Raw genomic sequence first — 15,816 nt, 5'->3', positions numbered from 1 at the left:
AGCAAGTCAAGTAGCGCGTACGACGTTCTGATTTGCGTACGTTACTTCATTCAGCACAGGTGCAGGTTGCAAGATACGCAGAAGAGCTGTATTTCATACATGCTTACTCTAATACGATGTATTTTCTCAAATGCTCGGGAACAGCGTCAGTAAGCTTCTTGGTCTCTAACCACTTTTTGCTGAACAGCCTGTCGGCATATCTGTAAGCGCCATCACAGAGGATAGTCACGACAGTGTTGCCAGGCCCGAGCTTCTCCGCGAGATCTCTCGCTGCTGCCACGTTCAATGCAGATGACGCGCCTAGATATAGTCCTTCCTCGTCCAAGCATCGGTACACCATCTCAATACTCTTCTCATCGGGAATATGCAGAGCTCCATCCAGAAGGTCGATGTCTGGCTTCAGGTTATCCGTGACACGGCCTTGACCAATGCCTTCCGTGATGGAAGAGCCAGTGCGGTCGACGAGCTTACCGCCCGAAGAGACATAGGTGTAGAGGACAGATCCAGGAGGATCAGCAATGTAGCACTTCACGCGTCCTTCGGAAACGGTCTTGAGGTAGCGGGTGCAGCCTGCAATTGTACCAGCAGTCCCTGAGGCGCAAGTGAAGGCATCAATCTTGCCGTCCGTCTGCGCCCAGATCTCAGGTCCAGTAGTCTCAATGTGCGCCTGTCGATTGGCGGTATTATCAAACTGGTTCGTCCAGACGGCATTGTCCAGTCGTTCGGCATGTCTCTTCGCTTGATGATTGTAATTTTCGGGGTTGTCGAATGCGACTGCAGGCACAGGGTAGACTTCGGCGCCGAGAAGTCTCAATAGGTCAATCTTGCCCTGTGATTGTGTGTTTGGCATGTAGATGACTAGCTTGTATCCTTTCGACCGGCAGACATGTGCTAGTCCAATGCCAGTGTTTCCAGCCGTACCCTCCACCACTGTGCCACCGGGCTTGAGCAGTCCCTTCTCTTCAGCGTCCTTGACCACGAACAATGCTGCCCGGTCTTTGACAGAGCCGCCTGGATTCTGGAACTCTGCCTTGCCCAGTACTTCGCATCCTGTCTGCTCGGATATTTTGTTCAGTCGGATAAGAGGGGTATTGCCGATTGCTGAGGAGCTATATATCAGTCTCAGCTTCCGCATGGGTGTTTGCTGAATCTTGTATTGACCTACCAGAAACCAGGCCATTCTTTGCAACGCCTTGCGCCTTCGAGATATCGAGGCCGTGCGGATTCATGGCGTGCACTTCTGACACGGATGGCGCTATCGTGACTGCCGTACGTACTGTTCTGAAAGCTACTGGCTTCGTCGCAGCCCTGATGGCCGTCCGCGCAAACATGATAAGAGCGGCGCAAGACAGAAACAGCCGCGGATGGCGAATTTGAGAGTGAACTGTCTGTACCTCCACCTTAGCGAGCTGTACAACGGAAAGTCAAAAGCTCGTCATCCCGCCCAACCCCCGCTAGAATGGGTTCTACCCGACGCGAGTGCCCGTCGGCCGTCGCATTGTTTACCATCCGGGGTAAACAAACTCCTACCTCCTACGACTTCGGCTTACAGGAAGCTACATATCAAACACCACACTCAATACGATGCCCGGACGAGTCGCCAGCGGAGGCGCGCGTTCATCGCGCCGCACGGTCTCCTCGAAGACATCCACACGTTCAATGCGAAACGGCTCGCCTACAACCGAAATACCGGACGAAGGCGATGACAGTTCCCTGCGACGCGCAGTGTGTACCGTATTTGCAGACGCGCAAAAGTCAACGGCCGGACATCGAAAGGCCATTATATCACTCCGAAAAGTCCAGGAAGCATGTTGCTACGAGCCAGTGAGCGGCAAGAAGGGCAGGCAGAGCGAGGACTTTGACGAGGAGGACTTCAACCGTGAGGTGAAGCGATGCGTGATCCGGATTCTGCCAGTCAAGAAGTCTGAGCCCGTCGGAGATCGTGTTGTGCGATTTCTAGGCACTTTCTTAAGTGTCGCAGCGAGCAAGGACAACGAGATCGCGCAGGCGGATGAGGACCTGGAGGAGGGTGTGTTACCAGAGACGCCAACGAGCAGGCTTGCCACTGAGATCCTGAAGACTACAATGATGGCCATGAAGACAAAAGCTAAGGAAATTCGATATCGGGCGACACAAATAACCAGCCACATCATTAACAGCCTGGACACTTTGGACGACAGCCTATTTCACCAACTACGCCAGGAGCTGCTGAAGCGAATACACGACAAAGAGGCTTCAGTCAGGCTTCAGGCTGTTTATGGTCTTGGCAGACTCGCAGCAGAGGTGGAAGAGGACGAAGATGACCAGGATTCGGACTCGGACGAAGACCTGGGCGGGAAGACTGTGCTGAACAAGCTGTTAAACGTGCTACAAAATGACCCTTCTGCGGAAGTCCGGCGAAACTTGTTACTCAATCTGCCACTTACGAAAGAGGTATTGCCGTTTCTTCTGGAGCGAGCAAGAGACGCCGACGCTACCACACGAAAAGCGTTGTATGGGCGCTTGCTACCTGCTCTAGGAGATTTTAGGCACTTGAGCCTGACACATCGTGAGAAGCTGCTTAGATGGGGGTTGCGAGATCGCGACGAAAACGTCCGCAAAGCCACAGCACGACTGTTTTGCGAACGATGGATTGAGGACTGCGCAGCTTTGCCCGCAGCACAAGCAGCTGAAGGGGACGAGGACGTTGAAGCACAAAAGGGCAAGGAAGCAGTGCCGTCCCTAGATGCCTTACTCGAGTTGCTGGAGCGGATTGACGTGGTAAACAGCGGAGGCGAGGGCGGTATCGCTCTCATAGCAATGGACGAGTTTTGGAAGGGACGACCGGACTATCTCGACTATGTCTCGTTCCCCGATAGCTTCTGGGATGATCTTTCACCAGAGCTCGCGTTCGTGGCGCGCACATTCAACGAGTACTGCCGAACGACGACGGAGCACGTCGGCCCACGAACGCTGGCCGATTTAGCCGAAGAAAAATTGCCGGAAGTCACGAAATTCGGCTTTCTGCTTGAACGCGAAATTGAGAAGCTCGTTCAGGCCACAATCGCATCGGCGACAGAGGAAGACGAGGATGCCGACGACAGCGAGCTGGCACACTGCGAGTTCATTGTTGAGCAGATGCTGCACATGGCGCTTACCTTTGACTATAGCGATGAGGTTGGTCGCCGCAAGATCTTTGTCTTGATGAGAAGTGCACTTGCTCAACCAGATCTGCCGGAGGAAGTGACAAGACTTGTCGTCGAAGTGCTTCGCCTTGTTTGCGGTGAAGATGCCAAAGACGAGCGGGAGTTTTGCAGCGTTGTGCTCGAAGCCATTGCCGAAGTTCATGATACCATCATGGGCGAGGACGATGCCGATGCCGACAGTACCGCAGACAGCTTCCATTCCGCCACTGAACAATTTGATGGGGAAGATGGCGATACTCTGACGGTGGCACAGAAGAAAGCCAACAAGAAGAAGCAGGCCGAAGAGGATCTCGAAGCTGATGAGGATAGGGCTGTACGCGAGATTATGGTCAATATGAAGTGTCTGCATGTTGCGTTGTGCATGCTGCAGAACATACAAGGTGACCTGGAGGAGAATGTGCACCTCGTGACCATGCTGAACACTCTGGTTGTGCCAGCCGTGAGAAGTAAAGAGGCTCCTATCAGAGAGCGAGGCCTCATTTGTTTGGGGTTATGCTGCCTGCTCGGGAAGGTAAGTCCAATTCGTATTCATTTGAACGACAAACGCTAACGACATGCAGAACCTGGCGGAAGAGAACTTGACGTTGTTCATCCACTGTTTCACGAAGGGCCACCCAGCACTGCAGACCATTGCACTACAAATCATTACTGATATCCTCATCGTGCATCCAACTTTGCTTGCGCCGGCCGCGCCTGTCAATGGCGAGGAAGAAAGGAATGAAGCTATGAAGCCTCTGTTGAAAGTCTTCAAATCTTCCCTGAAGTCTGGCGATCCAGAAGTGCAGTCCACAGGCGCCACCGCTTTGTCCAAAGCTATGCTGTCCCGACTTGTTACAGATACCGACCTTCTCAAGCAGCTCGTCGTCACATACTTCGATCCTGACAGCATTGCAAATGCTCAGCTTCGTCAAAGCTTGAGTTATTTCTTCCCAGTGTACTGCCACTCTCGCGCCGAGAACGCCGTCCATATGGCGGAGATTACGACTGGAGCGATCAGCAAGCTTCAGACGCTTCGGAAAGCATTTGAGGATGATGACGACGAAGATGTGGCCGCTGCTAGTTCTGACCAGATGGTGTCCATGACGCAAATTACCAATATGCTCCTCGACTGGACTGATCCGCGTAAAATTTTTGGCTTTTCAGACGCAGTTGGGGACAGTTCTGTCAAGAGTGGTGCTGGAGAGACACATTTTATTCTGGCTGAAAGCATTCTGGATCGACTTGTCACGTCCCAGCTTAGCAAGGACGAGAAGAAGATTCTTTTCAGTATGCTCAACAAGTTGCACCTCCCTGCTGGCGGCTGCGACGGCGAAAGGCTAAAGAGCGTTCTCGAGTTGTTACAAGAAGCAATCGACACGAAAGTGGCCACTGACGCTACCAGCAAGAACATTCTGACCAAATTACAGACCGCTCTTCTCAAGCTCATGCACGATGTCATGACGGACGAGCGAGGTGGGGGAGATACCGTGCTGGACACCACTGAATTGCCGGACCAGAGCGAGGTTGCAGATGAGACTGAAGTGGGAGATGTGACCCAGGCCCCTGCTGTGGCCGATACCACTGAGGTTGGTGATCAAGAGGAGGAGGAGGAGGAAGAAGAAGAAGAAGAAGAAGAGGATCAAAACTCGGATGTCACGCAAATTCAGCAAGACCTGAAAGATGCTACTCTAGGTGCAACGACGGGACTGACGTTGGGACCAGCTGACGCAGAGGGAACAAGGTTACAATTGGATTACGAGGATAGTGAGATGATGGATGTTGATGAATGAAAGGACTGATGAGCGCGATTGCATGATTGAGGGTCTCGTATCTTTTGTGCAAAGTGCCGGCGTTTGGGGGTGTATATTCATGTTGGCACGAACTGTACGAGAAGATACCCGAGGACCTTTTATATAGGTACCTAACGGCCCCACGCATTGTAGTAGAGAAGCCACATCGACCTGAGTCGTGCTAGATCGTAATGGGTGTTTCTACGTGAGGTGTGATCATTACGCAGTGAAGTCCGCTACGATGCTCGGCCTCCAATCACGGGGTCTGCATGATTATTCACTTTGATGATTTCGGCCCCACATTCACATGCGCGCCGCGCCGCGCTTACCCTGCTTGACCTTCGACTTGTGAAGCAAGTCGGAACGCATCAACTTCCACATCAGCGCATCAACATGGCTTCACCACCCAACTCGGCGCGCTCGCCGCCAGGACCAGCATCTGCTACCCTACCTCGCCAACGACCTGGTGGGCTCTCACTTGCGCTGCCAATCAAGTCGCGAAAGTCATCGCTGGCACCTCCGTCCGCGTCATTGCATCCTTTGCGCCAGACGTCTTTCCCTCCATCTGACAGCCTTGAAGCACAGCATCAAGCTGCAGAGGACAAGGAGCTACGCTTCTCACCCGATGGCGACGACCTCGACGATGACGACCTGGACTCCGAAATTCATAGCGCGATCAGTGGACCTGCCGATGGGGGACTGAAACGTAAAAGAGGAGACAAAAAGGGTCGGGGACGGCCGTCAAATCGAGGAGTTGCCTCAAGAAAAGGCAGCGTCTCTGTGCTGGGGGGTGAAGGCGGCCGGAAAAAGGGCGGACGCAGCACCACAGGTGCACCTTCTGTAGTCACGGGCGGATCAGGGCAGGATGGACAAGACGCTGAGGACTCCGACGATGACCATGATGATGGGTTAGGTGCACGTGGTGAGGCTTTCACAATGGATCCTGCTGAGTTGGATCGCGACAACCAGCGCAAATACATGTTTCGGGAGGCAGTGCCGAAAGAGCACCAGGACCGATATGATGCATACAACAAAGTAAAGCTGAGAACAGCGGACGTGAGAAGATTGGTGAATGCCACTTTGTCACAAAGCGTGCCTCAGAATGTTGTAACAGTCGTGGGCGCTTACACTAAAATGTTCGCCGGCATGTTGATTGAAAGCGCGAGAGAGGTACAAGCAGAATGGCTAGCTGTGCAGCCGAACAGGGCCGATGGAGAGCAGCACGGGGCATACAAACGGCTGAAGCTCATGACAGCGCACAAAGATATGGAACCGGACAAGGAAGCAGCTGAGGAAGCCGAGGAAGCTAAGGAAGCTAAGGAAGCTGAGGAAGTCGAGGGAGAAGAAAAGGCAGACGAGACCATGCCAGCTGAGAAGGACGAGAAAGACAACTCTGCAACACCAGCACAGAGAAAGAGCCCTGATCCCAAGACAGAGCCGAAGTCTCCTAGCAGCAAAGTCGCTGCTGACTTGCCAGAGGCTACTTCTACTCCTCCGCAGCCGAACGGACTGTCCGACGGAACACAGACCACGGAAGTAACGAGCACGCCAGAGCAGCACAAGAAGAAAGACGAGGATGATCTGCCAGACGACTTCGGGATCGTTCAGCCTGGCGCGTGGGGACTTTCGAAAATGATCGAGGAATGCGATCGGGGACCTCTACAGCCCGATCATCTCAGAGAGGCGCTTCGACGATATAAGAAGTCAAGAAGTGGAGGCAGCGTCGGCTTCACGGGCATTAGTCTGTATGGGATGGAGAACCGTGATGTAGCTGCGAGTCGTATGGGCGGCAAGAGACTGTTTAGATAAGCAGATATCACATCGGAGGACCAGACTCTATGCTGTGGTAGAACAAACAGCGATACTTTAAATATTATGATACCCAATAATTGTAAAAAAACGTTTTGCTTCGAAGGTGTTTATTGATTTATTCTTCATCGCTCGCCCAATCAGGCAAGTCGGCCGTCGAGCTTTCGAGCTCACTTCCATGTTCTCTTCTCCAGCCTCAATACTCACCACACAATCAATGCCTCCTCGAACATCTCTCGTCTCGCGCGCATCACGCCTTGTACAGAGCGAGCCATACATCTGCTCAACATGCCTCTTCAGTCATCGCGTGCAACAGCGCCAACGTCAACCAGCCCATTCCCGATCACGCCCGCAATCAACCAGGAGCAGAAGCACTGCCATTGAACCCCGAGCACAGCGAGAAACGACACATCAGAGCACTCACACTACTGCCCGACGACAGTACTATGCGTCTCTCGCCTCCTCCACAGCCATCAACGCGCCCACATCCGTCCCACCACACCTTCACGCCCTCTATCAAAGCCTCCTGCACCTTGAGAGCTCGGCCTCTAGCTACATCGACCTCTCGCGTCTACAACTCGCGCTCCGCTCTCTCGAGTCTGCCGACGCTTTAATACGGATAGCTTTTCTCGGACTTGGCGGAAATGGAAATCAGGCTGCGAGGAGACTGGTTAGGGTGTTATTGGCTGACGCGCTGAGCGACGGAGTGGAACAGTGGGAGCGGGAGCTTTTAGATGGGGTCGAGGGGAGTGTGCTGGTCAAGTACGGGGAGATGGTGCAAGATGTGGGTATTGTGGGTGGTGGCAGAGACGGGAGAGTCAGAGAATTGAGAGTTCCATCTCCGCTGCTCAAGAGATTAGGCGTGGAGATTTTGGTCACAGGATTGAATGCCAGCGAAGAACGTGCGTCTGATGAGCTGGAAGCTACTATCCTGGTACCTGCGTTGACGATTCCTGGGGCTGGAGGGAGGGTCGGCTTTGTCAGATATCCGGTCCACAAAGCTGTGGTGGTTACGGAAGGTGTTAGTGGTGCTGTGGAGCTCGGAAGACTACCGAAAGGCTTGCTGAATGGGCACATGATACAGTCTGCGCTTTCTTTGCCTTTACGGAAAGAAGAAGGTATTCCAAAGAACGAGCGAGATGGAGACGTGGTGGATGTGGGCCTAGCCGAGCATGCGCTGGGACTATTCAGAGAAAATAGAGCCAATGGAGCAGTGTTCAGTCAGGAGTGGCAGGCGAGCAAAGTGGGAAGCATCACGAACTGGCTCGCGAACAGCACAAAAGTGGACGAGAAGGGAGATGGACTGAAACCCGCTGTGAGGGATCTGCTAGGTTCGCTTTTGGTGAAAACACAATCGGCGGTGGAAAGTGCAGATTCAAGTTCTTGGGCGAGGTGCTCAACGCTCTCTGTGCCGGAAAGTAAGCGCATCATCCTACAAGAGGCTCTCGCTACCTGGTGCAAAGACGCACATCAAGATCTGCAAACAAACCTCTCGACAGCTTTTCTTGGACCGGCCTGGAAACGCACGACCTGGTGGCGGCTGTTTTGGCGCATTGACGAGGTTTCCATCTCAGCCGCGGAGGTCCTTCGCCGAGGCTGGCTTGTCGAAGCTGAGCAGAGTCTTGCTTTTCTTTCGGGACGCTTACTAGAATCAGGCGTCGCTACAGAAGCGCAACTGCGAGGTATCTCACACCTGAGCGACAATCGCAAGCCAAAAGCGGAGGCAGCTGCCGAGGTGAAAACACTACTGGACGAGCGCACGGAGCAGGAGATGGCAGATTATAACGCTGCGCAGAAAGGCATATTCAAAAACGGACGTCCTGAGACGGTAGCCGAACTCATGCAACTTCCGCCCTTGCTTTCTAAAATCCGAGAAGAAACTGGCCTGAATGCACTTTTCAATCCGCCATGGCCGCAGACTGTCAACCTCGCTCGGGAACAGATACTTCACGAAGCAGTACCCGCCTTGCATGTCAAGGCTCAGCGGTTCATGCTCGCTGCTCTGTCCACCATGGGCGGCTCGAGTGCCCTGGCTGCGTGGTTATGGGTGGCGTCCGGAGGAGTGGCATTGTATGAGAGTGGTGCGATTGCTGCTTTGGGCTTGGTCTGGGCATTAAGAAGACTTCAGAAAGTGTACGGCAAAGAACGAGAAGTATTTGCGGGCGCTGTGCGAGAAAACGGAAGAAGAGTACTCGCAGACGTGGAAAGTAGACTTCAGAAGGTCGTGAACGAGGGAGGTCGTGTTGCAGTCAGAGAAGAGGATATCCGAGAGCGAGAAAGCGCCAGAAAGGTTGTGCAAGTCACGCGAGAAGCTCTTGGGCAGATTCAAACCCCGGAAGGCAGAGCTTGAGACTATGCGTATTTACCTACCTAGCTAGGCAGTAGGTAGACTTTTGACAGAACTTCACACAACAGTACCTACCAGTATATCATATTCGAGTCGACGGTTCAAGGGGCGAAAAAGCTCTCGACGCAACAATAATTTTCAACAAAATTTTCAATTCTCATGCATAGGTACCTTTCATGAAAGGTCATAGAAAACTGAACACTGATATCTTAGGTATCTTTCTTACCTACCTTAGGACCTTCCTTCTTCCTACCTAATACCTTACTAACACATGCAAGAAAAAAAGAAAACAAAAAAAAAGAAAAAAAAGAAAAGAAAAAGAAAAAGACTCCCAGGGCCCAGCATCCGTCGGATCTATCATCTTCCAGTCTACCAGTATGAACCAAAAGACTAAAATTTCCCCAAGAGAAAAAAAAGACATGTAAATCTTGGCATTGGATCTTGTCGGCTTGGCCAATGTGAAGATTACCTAGGAGGTAGGTACGTACCTTACCTCCTGCAAAGATACAGAGGTACAGAGGTACAGAGGTACATGTACGGAACATGTATACATTTGTGAAGATAGGTACCTCTTATGTTGTACCTACATGTATGTGCCTAGGTACTTTTTAGGTGATATAATTTACTTATAGGTACCTAAGGTGTACTATATGTCGCCAAGGGATTTAGTAGTAGTGGGTCGTATGTAGCCAAGAAAGAGAGAGAGAGGGGAAGAGCATACCTACCTAGGTGCATTACCTGCATAGAGAGAGAGAAGGAGGGAAGGAGGGAGGGAGAGAGAGGGAGAGGGAGAGAGAATCTGCAGGAAACTCAAAAATAATCCTGCAACCTCATTTCTAAAATATGCCATCAAATCCCCTAAGTTGTGGTATCCAAGGAAGAAATCGCTACACAGCCCAAAAAATGGTAATGAATTAAAAATCATCATGGGGGGCACCATACTGTAGCAACGAACATGTGGGGACGGGCGCTGCCACCTGTTCAGCCTCGCCTCGCCTGGCCAGTGATGGCACTCTGTTCTGTGGCGCCTTCACACGCGCATACCATTTGTCCTGCTCCTGCTGTCACCACCACGATCAATCACTCAAGTCGGGATTAGCGACGAACAAGCGTGGTCCACTCATGGTCATGGTCCGCTCGTCGACACTGCCCCTCCGCCTGAGATCGTCGGCATTGCTCTGCTGCTTCCGTATTTGTTCTTCTGCAGTGATTTTTCTTGCGGGCAGCCCGCCAATATCCCCAAACTTCTCCTCGCTGCTGCCGCTATCTCCGTCACCACCACCCGTCCGGTTGAAGTAGTCGTCTCCTTGTATCGAGCCTTCTCGCGGCGGCGTGGGGGTCGGTTCTTCGCCGATACGGTCCACCGGACTGGCACCGGGTGGCGTGTTGCCATTGCTGTAGTTCGGGTTGAGATTGCTGTGGGCCCTTCGTGCACTTCCGCTGCCGTTGCTTCTCCCACTACCGTGCCGAACATGATAACGAGGACCCGACGTCTCCTCGTCACTGTGGTTGCCATCGTCCACTTCCGACGCCGACAAGCGCATCGGTACGCCTGCTCCCGCCACCATTGCAGTCTTATACGTGCTCGCTTTGGGAGCGCCATGATGGCGGATCTTGCTCCGGACACCACCCACCATGCCAGTACTATTCGTGCTCGTCCGTGAGGCGGACAGATAGTTCTGGCCACCTGCCACTTCGGCGGCGGCTCTCATCCGCGCCTGCTTTTGGGCGACCAGTATGCGCGGATCTTCGTGCTGGGCTCGATCACACCATACTGTCGCCTTCTGCTTCCGCATCAAGGCGACGTACGAGGTGGGTGACACGGATGAGTTGCTGCGCGAAGAGGTGGAGCGGCGTACGCTGGCGGCGGTACTGTAATTGGAATTCGTGGGGGCTCGGGTGAGGTTATTGTGGCTCGACGATGTCGACGAGGTGGCATTGGAGAGGGTTCGCCGTTGCTGGCCGGCATAGTGAGAGGGCGGCTGCTGGTGTGTCATGGTGTAGGCGGTGGAGGAGGAGGTCGGCAGCGGTGGTGAGTGGGAGGAGGAGGAGGAGGTGTATATGGGCATTACCCCGCTAGAATTTGTCCTGGCGCGTACATGTTGTTGGGCAGGTGCAGGTGCATTCGAGTAATCTCGACGGGAAGGTAGCGGCTTCCGATGCACGTTCATCACTTGCGCCATGGGTGTCCAGTGTGTGAGGAGTGGTGTGGAGGACGGACAGTGGGCAGTGGGCACAAGTGTCGGTATGTAAGGTAGGTCAGGTACCTTTGCGGTCAGGGTCGGTCCCGTCCTCGCGAAGCCGCTGCTCGTGTTGCCAGCCCAGCGATGTCACACAGCGGGGATGTTCCCACGGCGGATCCCGTAGGAGACAACAATGTGTGGTGGTCCGGTGGGCGTGGGGAGACAATATAATGTAGGTACCTACTACCTAGGTAAGGTAGGTCAGGTCGGTAAGGGAGGTCAGGTAAGGTAGTAAAGTCTGAAGTGAATGAGGCGCGCGCGGAGGTCGTATTGTGATTGTATAGTAAGGCAAGGTAGTACTGTAGTCTGTAGTAGTGTAGTAGTAGGCAGGTCGTACTAGGAGGAGTAGGAGGTAGATAACAATGGCGACAGGGTTCGGCGGCGGGTACAGATAAGGTGGTCAGATTGCCGGGCGTTGTGCTTCCGATGTGCTGCTCTTGGGGGGGTAGCCCTTCTTTGTGCTTCGCGTCCGTCCTTTGTGCTGGGAGCCGGGAGGTGGTGGCAGCTGTACCGTCGGTATGTGGATGTGGGATTGTGGGTGAGGTGTGGGCAGAATCAGATTTTCTCTTCTCGTTGCGCGACTTTCGCAAAACGGAGAGCTAGTTAAGTCACCGGCTAGGTAGGTCAGGTACCTTAGCACCTAGTATAATAAGACTTAAAAGTAAGGTCGGGTAGGTCACACTCGAAATGGGACTAAAGTGTAGTCTGTCCCCTTGCGTGTGATGATTACCTATTATAAGGAATCAATCGTTCGTTCGTTCGTACACGCCTCGTCGCTTGCCCCGGCACACGGTCTCTGTCTCCTCCGCGGGCGGCAAATGGTGGACCCCGCCCAACGTGGCTGAGCCCGCCTCTTGATGAGCCTCTGATGAGCCTGTCCCAATGCACGGCCGTGGCTCCTCTCCAATAATGAGCGCTGCTGGCCCGCTCACCACCACCACCACCACCATCAATACTGCAAAGGGTTTAAGGGAGTTGGTTGCCGAAGCAGTCGTAGAACGAAAATAAACAATGATCGACGGCCAGGTATGTATCCTGACGCTCTGCCAGTAGCCAGTAGGAGGAGTGGAGGAGTGGCCATGGCCTTATAGCCTTTATAGCTCGGACCTTGCACATGTGCCATTTGTGCCTATACCTATACGGTCTGCCTCCTACCACGCTAACTACCTTCATGAAGGATGCAATAAATATAACAACCTTTCAATTCAATGGCACGGACGGGAGCAAAGAGACGAGAATCGTGCAGACGTCACCCGATCCAATGGGAGGAGCGAGAAGCCCATCCATGCGCATCGCCCACGGACCCACGGTAGCGTTGCAACACCACCGCCAGCTGGACTGAGGTGCGGGTGGGATGGATTGATGAATGGTTGGCGAAACTTGTGTGATACAATCATCGTCGCCATAGCGGCATCTCAAGGCCCGCTGGGTATATAATAATAAAAAACGTGGCCGGTGGCTGCTCCGTCACGTCACACTCGCCATGCTTCTCGAACATGATGAGATGGAATGGCGGGCCGATAGGCGTGGGCGACGGATGTATGATGAAAAGCATGTTTTTCCTCCCAATATCGCCGATCACCAGCGCGAGAAGGCTATGCGTGCTCTCTCTCTCTCTCTCTCTCTCAACAACCTCACCTTGATGCCCCAACACGCGGGTGTCCATAATACTTGCCAAAGCCTCTTCACATAATACCTCCGTAGTATCTCAGTTGCAGGGACTAATATCACATGCCTCGAGGATAGTCTCCCAAGATACACCATTTCTAGCCGCATGAGCTAGTTCTCCTTCCAAGAGCTACAAATGCTACCAACTACCTCGCAGTACACGTTGTTGTCGATTTAGCTCCCACCTGCGCCTGCGCAGGTAAAAACTCAATGCCTCGCTACTCGATACGGTAAAACAGCTCTCTCTCTCTTGCATGTGCAGGTCTGAGCTCAAACAAGAAAGGGTACATACCTCGGAGGTAAAACACCTATCTATCAGCCGCAAAAGAAAACGTGTTTTTGTGACCGCCACGGGACTTTTGCTATCAGCACAGCATATGCACCTGGCCGAATACAAAGACCACGAGCCTTTTTACTTATCTCGTACTAATGCGAGCGGCGGAGGGTATAGTGGAGTCCCTCCCTTCGGCTGCTGCACGAGAACCTCGTGGCCATCATGGATATAAAAATGTAGGTTTTCAGTATTCAGAATACGGATAGGACCAGGATGACATACATAGGTATTCGTGACATGGAAGAAAAACTATATACATGTACGGAGGTATACTACTGTAGTACGTACTAGTGCGAGGAGGGGTTTTTTTTTGGACAGGTCGGGTTAAATTTAGAAAAACTCGCGGCCGTGCTGGTTTCCCAAAACAGCTCCTTTTTCTGATTTTCCATTTGTAGCGCGTCGTCGTACGAGATGGCTGTAGGAAGGGGGGACGGGAGGTTCTACTACAGTAGGTAGGTATCTCTTAGTGTGCCCAAGGTAAGTAGTATGCATGCAGGACGAGTGACGGTCAACGACTTAACGTTGCCTCGCAGCGAATTTCTCCTCCCCGTTGTCGGGATTCCCGACTACCACTGCAAAGGGAATCTGCCATTACGAATCCTCGGGAATGTGCCTGGGCACAGCATACTTGACTTACATATACATTAGTAGTATACTCACAACTCACATGTAGGTCGGGTGCGCGTGTCGATATCGTGACATCACTTGTGTGCTGTACGAGCAGCAAAAAGAAGAAAAAACAAGCAGCTGGGAGGTACCTTATTACGCGTCTGCTGTCAACCGAGTTCCCCATACAGGTAAAGTACCTACTTGCTTGCTTGCTACCTTTATCCTCCACACGCAGTGTCGTCTGCTCCACGGGCCCGGTGTCCACTCTCCATTTCGATTATTCCAAGACTCCTCGCGGGCGTACGTGGAGGCGCCGGGAGGAATGGAAGCACAAGACTTGCACCACCCGCCCGAAACCGGGCTTGAGACCACGGCCGTTTCGAGAAGAGCGAGCGAGCGAGGCTGGTTATCTCACTTAGTGGAGGCGGCGTGAGATGTGGAATTGCGTCCATTGAGCCCGTGACTGTGCATGTCTTGCCTCGTGGAAGAGGCTTTGCTGTTCAGAGGCGAGCGGCGTGAGAAGTCCAGGACGCATTCTGTATTTTATTGGACACGTCTCTCTCTCTCTCTCTATCTCTGCCCGTTTCGTTGGGCGGGGGGCAAGTCCTGCCTGTGCCGAGTAGAGAGAGAGATCTTCATGCAAACGGTACAGTGGAGTCTTGCGGCAGGCTTCCATAGAGCATAGAGGTACGGTACCTGAGGTATTTGAGCAGAAGCCGGGACTGCCGCATCCAAGGCAGACTGGTGACACGTCTCTGGCTGGCAAGATGAAATCCTCCTCTCTACAGTCGTCGTGTGTTGGGTGATTTGTTGTCAGTGTCTTCCTACCTCCTTGCTGTACTCTTTTCAAAATATCACTACCTTAGTAACCTAGGTACTGCGTGACAGAGCATACCTTAGTATCCTGACGAGAGCCGCCATGACAAGCTGCACATTCCTCGACCGGCTGCCCCGTGAGTGTCATGTACAAAGCGCACAACCGATATGTACCTAGAATAGGGTACCTGACCTACAGATGCACATAAACTAACTCCCAGATGACAAAAAAAAACACAGGCGAGCTACGCGATCTCATCTACGAAGAAGTTCTCGCCGACGAAGAAGAAGTCATCGTCGACACAGACCTGCACCAAGGCGTCTACATCCCAGGTCTCCTCCACACCTGCAAACAAACCCGCAACGAAGCCAGCAAATCCTTCTACTCCAAATCCCACTTCCGCATCATCACCCCTCAAACTTCCATGCTCTTGCCCGTCAAATGGCTCCATTCCATGCTCACTCGCCACCGCAAGCAACTACGCCAAGTCACAATCCATTTCCGCACCAACCGATCACCCTCCTCCTCCTCTGCCTTCTCCTCGCCCCCCTCTCCCTCCTGTCACCAACGACCCTCTCACCGCCCCATCCAAAACATTTTCGACCACCAAGTCTTAAACGCCTTACGTATGGAATCCCGCTACCTCGGAGACAAACGACGAGTGGAAACTTCTACGTTACTCGAACATTTAGCTGCGATGACATATTTGCGTCGTAGGACTATTTCTTTTGAAGTCGATGGTCCGTCGTCATCATCATCATCATCTTCTTCTTCTTCTTCTGAGGCTGAGTCTGGTTTTGCGCATTATTCGACGCATACGTGGGTGCACGAGTTACTCACGAGATTGTTGGAGCGGCCGAGAGTGTTTGCGTGGGGGACTCTGTTGGAGAGTTATCCTTGTTGTGTGTTTTTGAGGGATCGACAGGATCGAGTGGCTTTGTTGGAGCATTTGTGAAAGAGGATGGGGGAAAGGGAAAAAGGAAAAGGAAAAGGAAAAGGAAAAGGAAAAGGAAAAGGAAAAGGAAAAGGAAAAGG

The 15,816-nt window shown here is 52.7% G+C and overlaps 6 protein-coding genes across 6 annotated transcripts; 4 read left to right on the top strand and 2 right to left on the bottom strand.

The window, feature by feature from the left end:
- Positions 1–54: 54 nt before the first annotated feature.
- SEPMUDRAFT_87030 (cysteine synthase) lies at positions 55–1,369 on the bottom strand. The gene is made up of 2 exons (XM_016910432.1): positions 1,166–1,369; positions 55–1,101 (listed from the first exon to the last, which is right to left on the bottom strand). The coding sequence occupies exons 1-2, from the start codon at positions 1,329–1,331 to the stop codon at positions 104–106; spliced, it is 1,164 nt and encodes a 387-aa protein (XP_016759915.1). The 5' UTR covers positions 1,332–1,369; the 3' UTR covers positions 55–103.
- Positions 1,370–1,564: 195 nt separating this feature from the next.
- SEPMUDRAFT_149670 (ARM repeat-containing protein) lies at positions 1,565–5,119 on the top strand. Its single transcript, XM_016905699.1, has 2 exons — positions 1,565–3,696; positions 3,746–5,119. Exons 1-2 carry the CDS (start codon positions 1,585–1,587, stop codon positions 4,952–4,954), a joined length of 3,321 nt encoding a protein of 1,106 aa, XP_016759914.1. The 5' UTR covers positions 1,565–1,584; the 3' UTR covers positions 4,955–5,119.
- Positions 5,120–5,833: 714 nt separating this feature from the next.
- On the top strand, positions 5,834–6,658 carry SEPMUDRAFT_12104 (histone-fold-containing protein; the record flags this gene model as incomplete). The annotated part of the gene is made up of 2 exons (XM_016901660.1): positions 5,834–6,145; positions 6,596–6,658. Coding segments are annotated over 2 exons (375 nt in total), but the record flags the coding sequence as incomplete, so codon positions are not given.
- Positions 6,659–6,980: 322 nt separating this feature from the next.
- SEPMUDRAFT_164175 (uncharacterized protein) lies at positions 6,981–9,181 on the top strand (the record flags this gene model as incomplete). The annotated part of the gene is made up of 3 exons (XM_016908101.1): positions 6,981–7,022; positions 7,206–8,445; positions 8,596–9,181. The coding sequence occupies 3 exons, from the start codon at positions 6,981–6,983 to the stop codon at positions 9,111–9,113; spliced, it is 1,800 nt and encodes a 599-aa protein (XP_016759912.1). The 3' UTR covers positions 9,114–9,181.
- A 758-nt stretch (positions 9,182–9,939) lies between these two features.
- On the bottom strand, positions 9,940–12,393 carry SEPMUDRAFT_149669 (uncharacterized protein). The gene has a single exon (XM_016905698.1). The coding sequence runs from the start codon at positions 11,291–11,293 to the stop codon at positions 10,187–10,189; it is 1,107 nt and encodes a 368-aa protein (XP_016759911.1). The 5' UTR covers positions 11,294–12,393; the 3' UTR covers positions 9,940–10,186.
- Positions 12,394–14,883: 2,490 nt separating this feature from the next.
- SEPMUDRAFT_117758 (uncharacterized protein) lies at positions 14,884–15,736 on the top strand (the record flags this gene model as incomplete). The annotated part of the gene is made up of 2 exons (XM_016901370.1): positions 14,884–14,917; positions 15,021–15,736. The coding sequence occupies 2 exons, from the start codon at positions 14,884–14,886 to the stop codon at positions 15,734–15,736; spliced, it is 750 nt and encodes a 249-aa protein (XP_016759910.1).
- Between the last annotated feature and the right edge of the window lie 80 nt (positions 15,737–15,816).

This window comes from Sphaerulina musiva (genome assembly GCF_000320565.1).
Source record: "Sphaerulina musiva SO2202 unplaced genomic scaffold SEPMUscaffold_6, whole genome shotgun sequence".
In the NCBI taxonomy this organism is placed as follows: domain Eukaryota; kingdom Fungi; phylum Ascomycota; class Dothideomycetes; order Mycosphaerellales; family Mycosphaerellaceae; genus Sphaerulina; species Sphaerulina musiva.
Note: the sequence above shows the minus strand (reverse complement) of the source record. Positions and strands in the feature narration are given on the sequence as shown.

What these genes read in the sequence shown, in the direction of transcription:
- SEPMUDRAFT_87030 (XM_016910432.1), bottom strand. Translation starts at nt 1,331, where the DNA reads ATGTTTGCGCGGACGGCCATCAGGGCTGCGACGAAGCCAGTAGCTTTC. An exon ending in AAAGAATGGCCTGGTTTCTG is followed by an intron (nt 1,102 to 1,165) that starts GTAGGTCAATAC and finishes ATAGCTCCTCAG; the next exon opens with CAATCGGCAATACCCCTCTT.
- SEPMUDRAFT_149670 (XM_016905699.1), top strand. Translation starts at nt 1,585, where the DNA reads ATGCCCGGACGAGTCGCCAGCGGAGGCGCGCGTTCATCGCGCCGCACG. An exon ending in TATGCTGCCTGCTCGGGAAG is followed by an intron (nt 3,697 to 3,745) that starts GTAAGTCCAATT and finishes AACGACATGCAG; the next exon opens with AACCTGGCGGAAGAGAACTT.
- SEPMUDRAFT_149669 (XM_016905698.1), bottom strand. Translation starts at nt 11,293, where the DNA reads ATGGCGCAAGTGATGAACGTGCATCGGAAGCCGCTACCTTCCCGTCGA.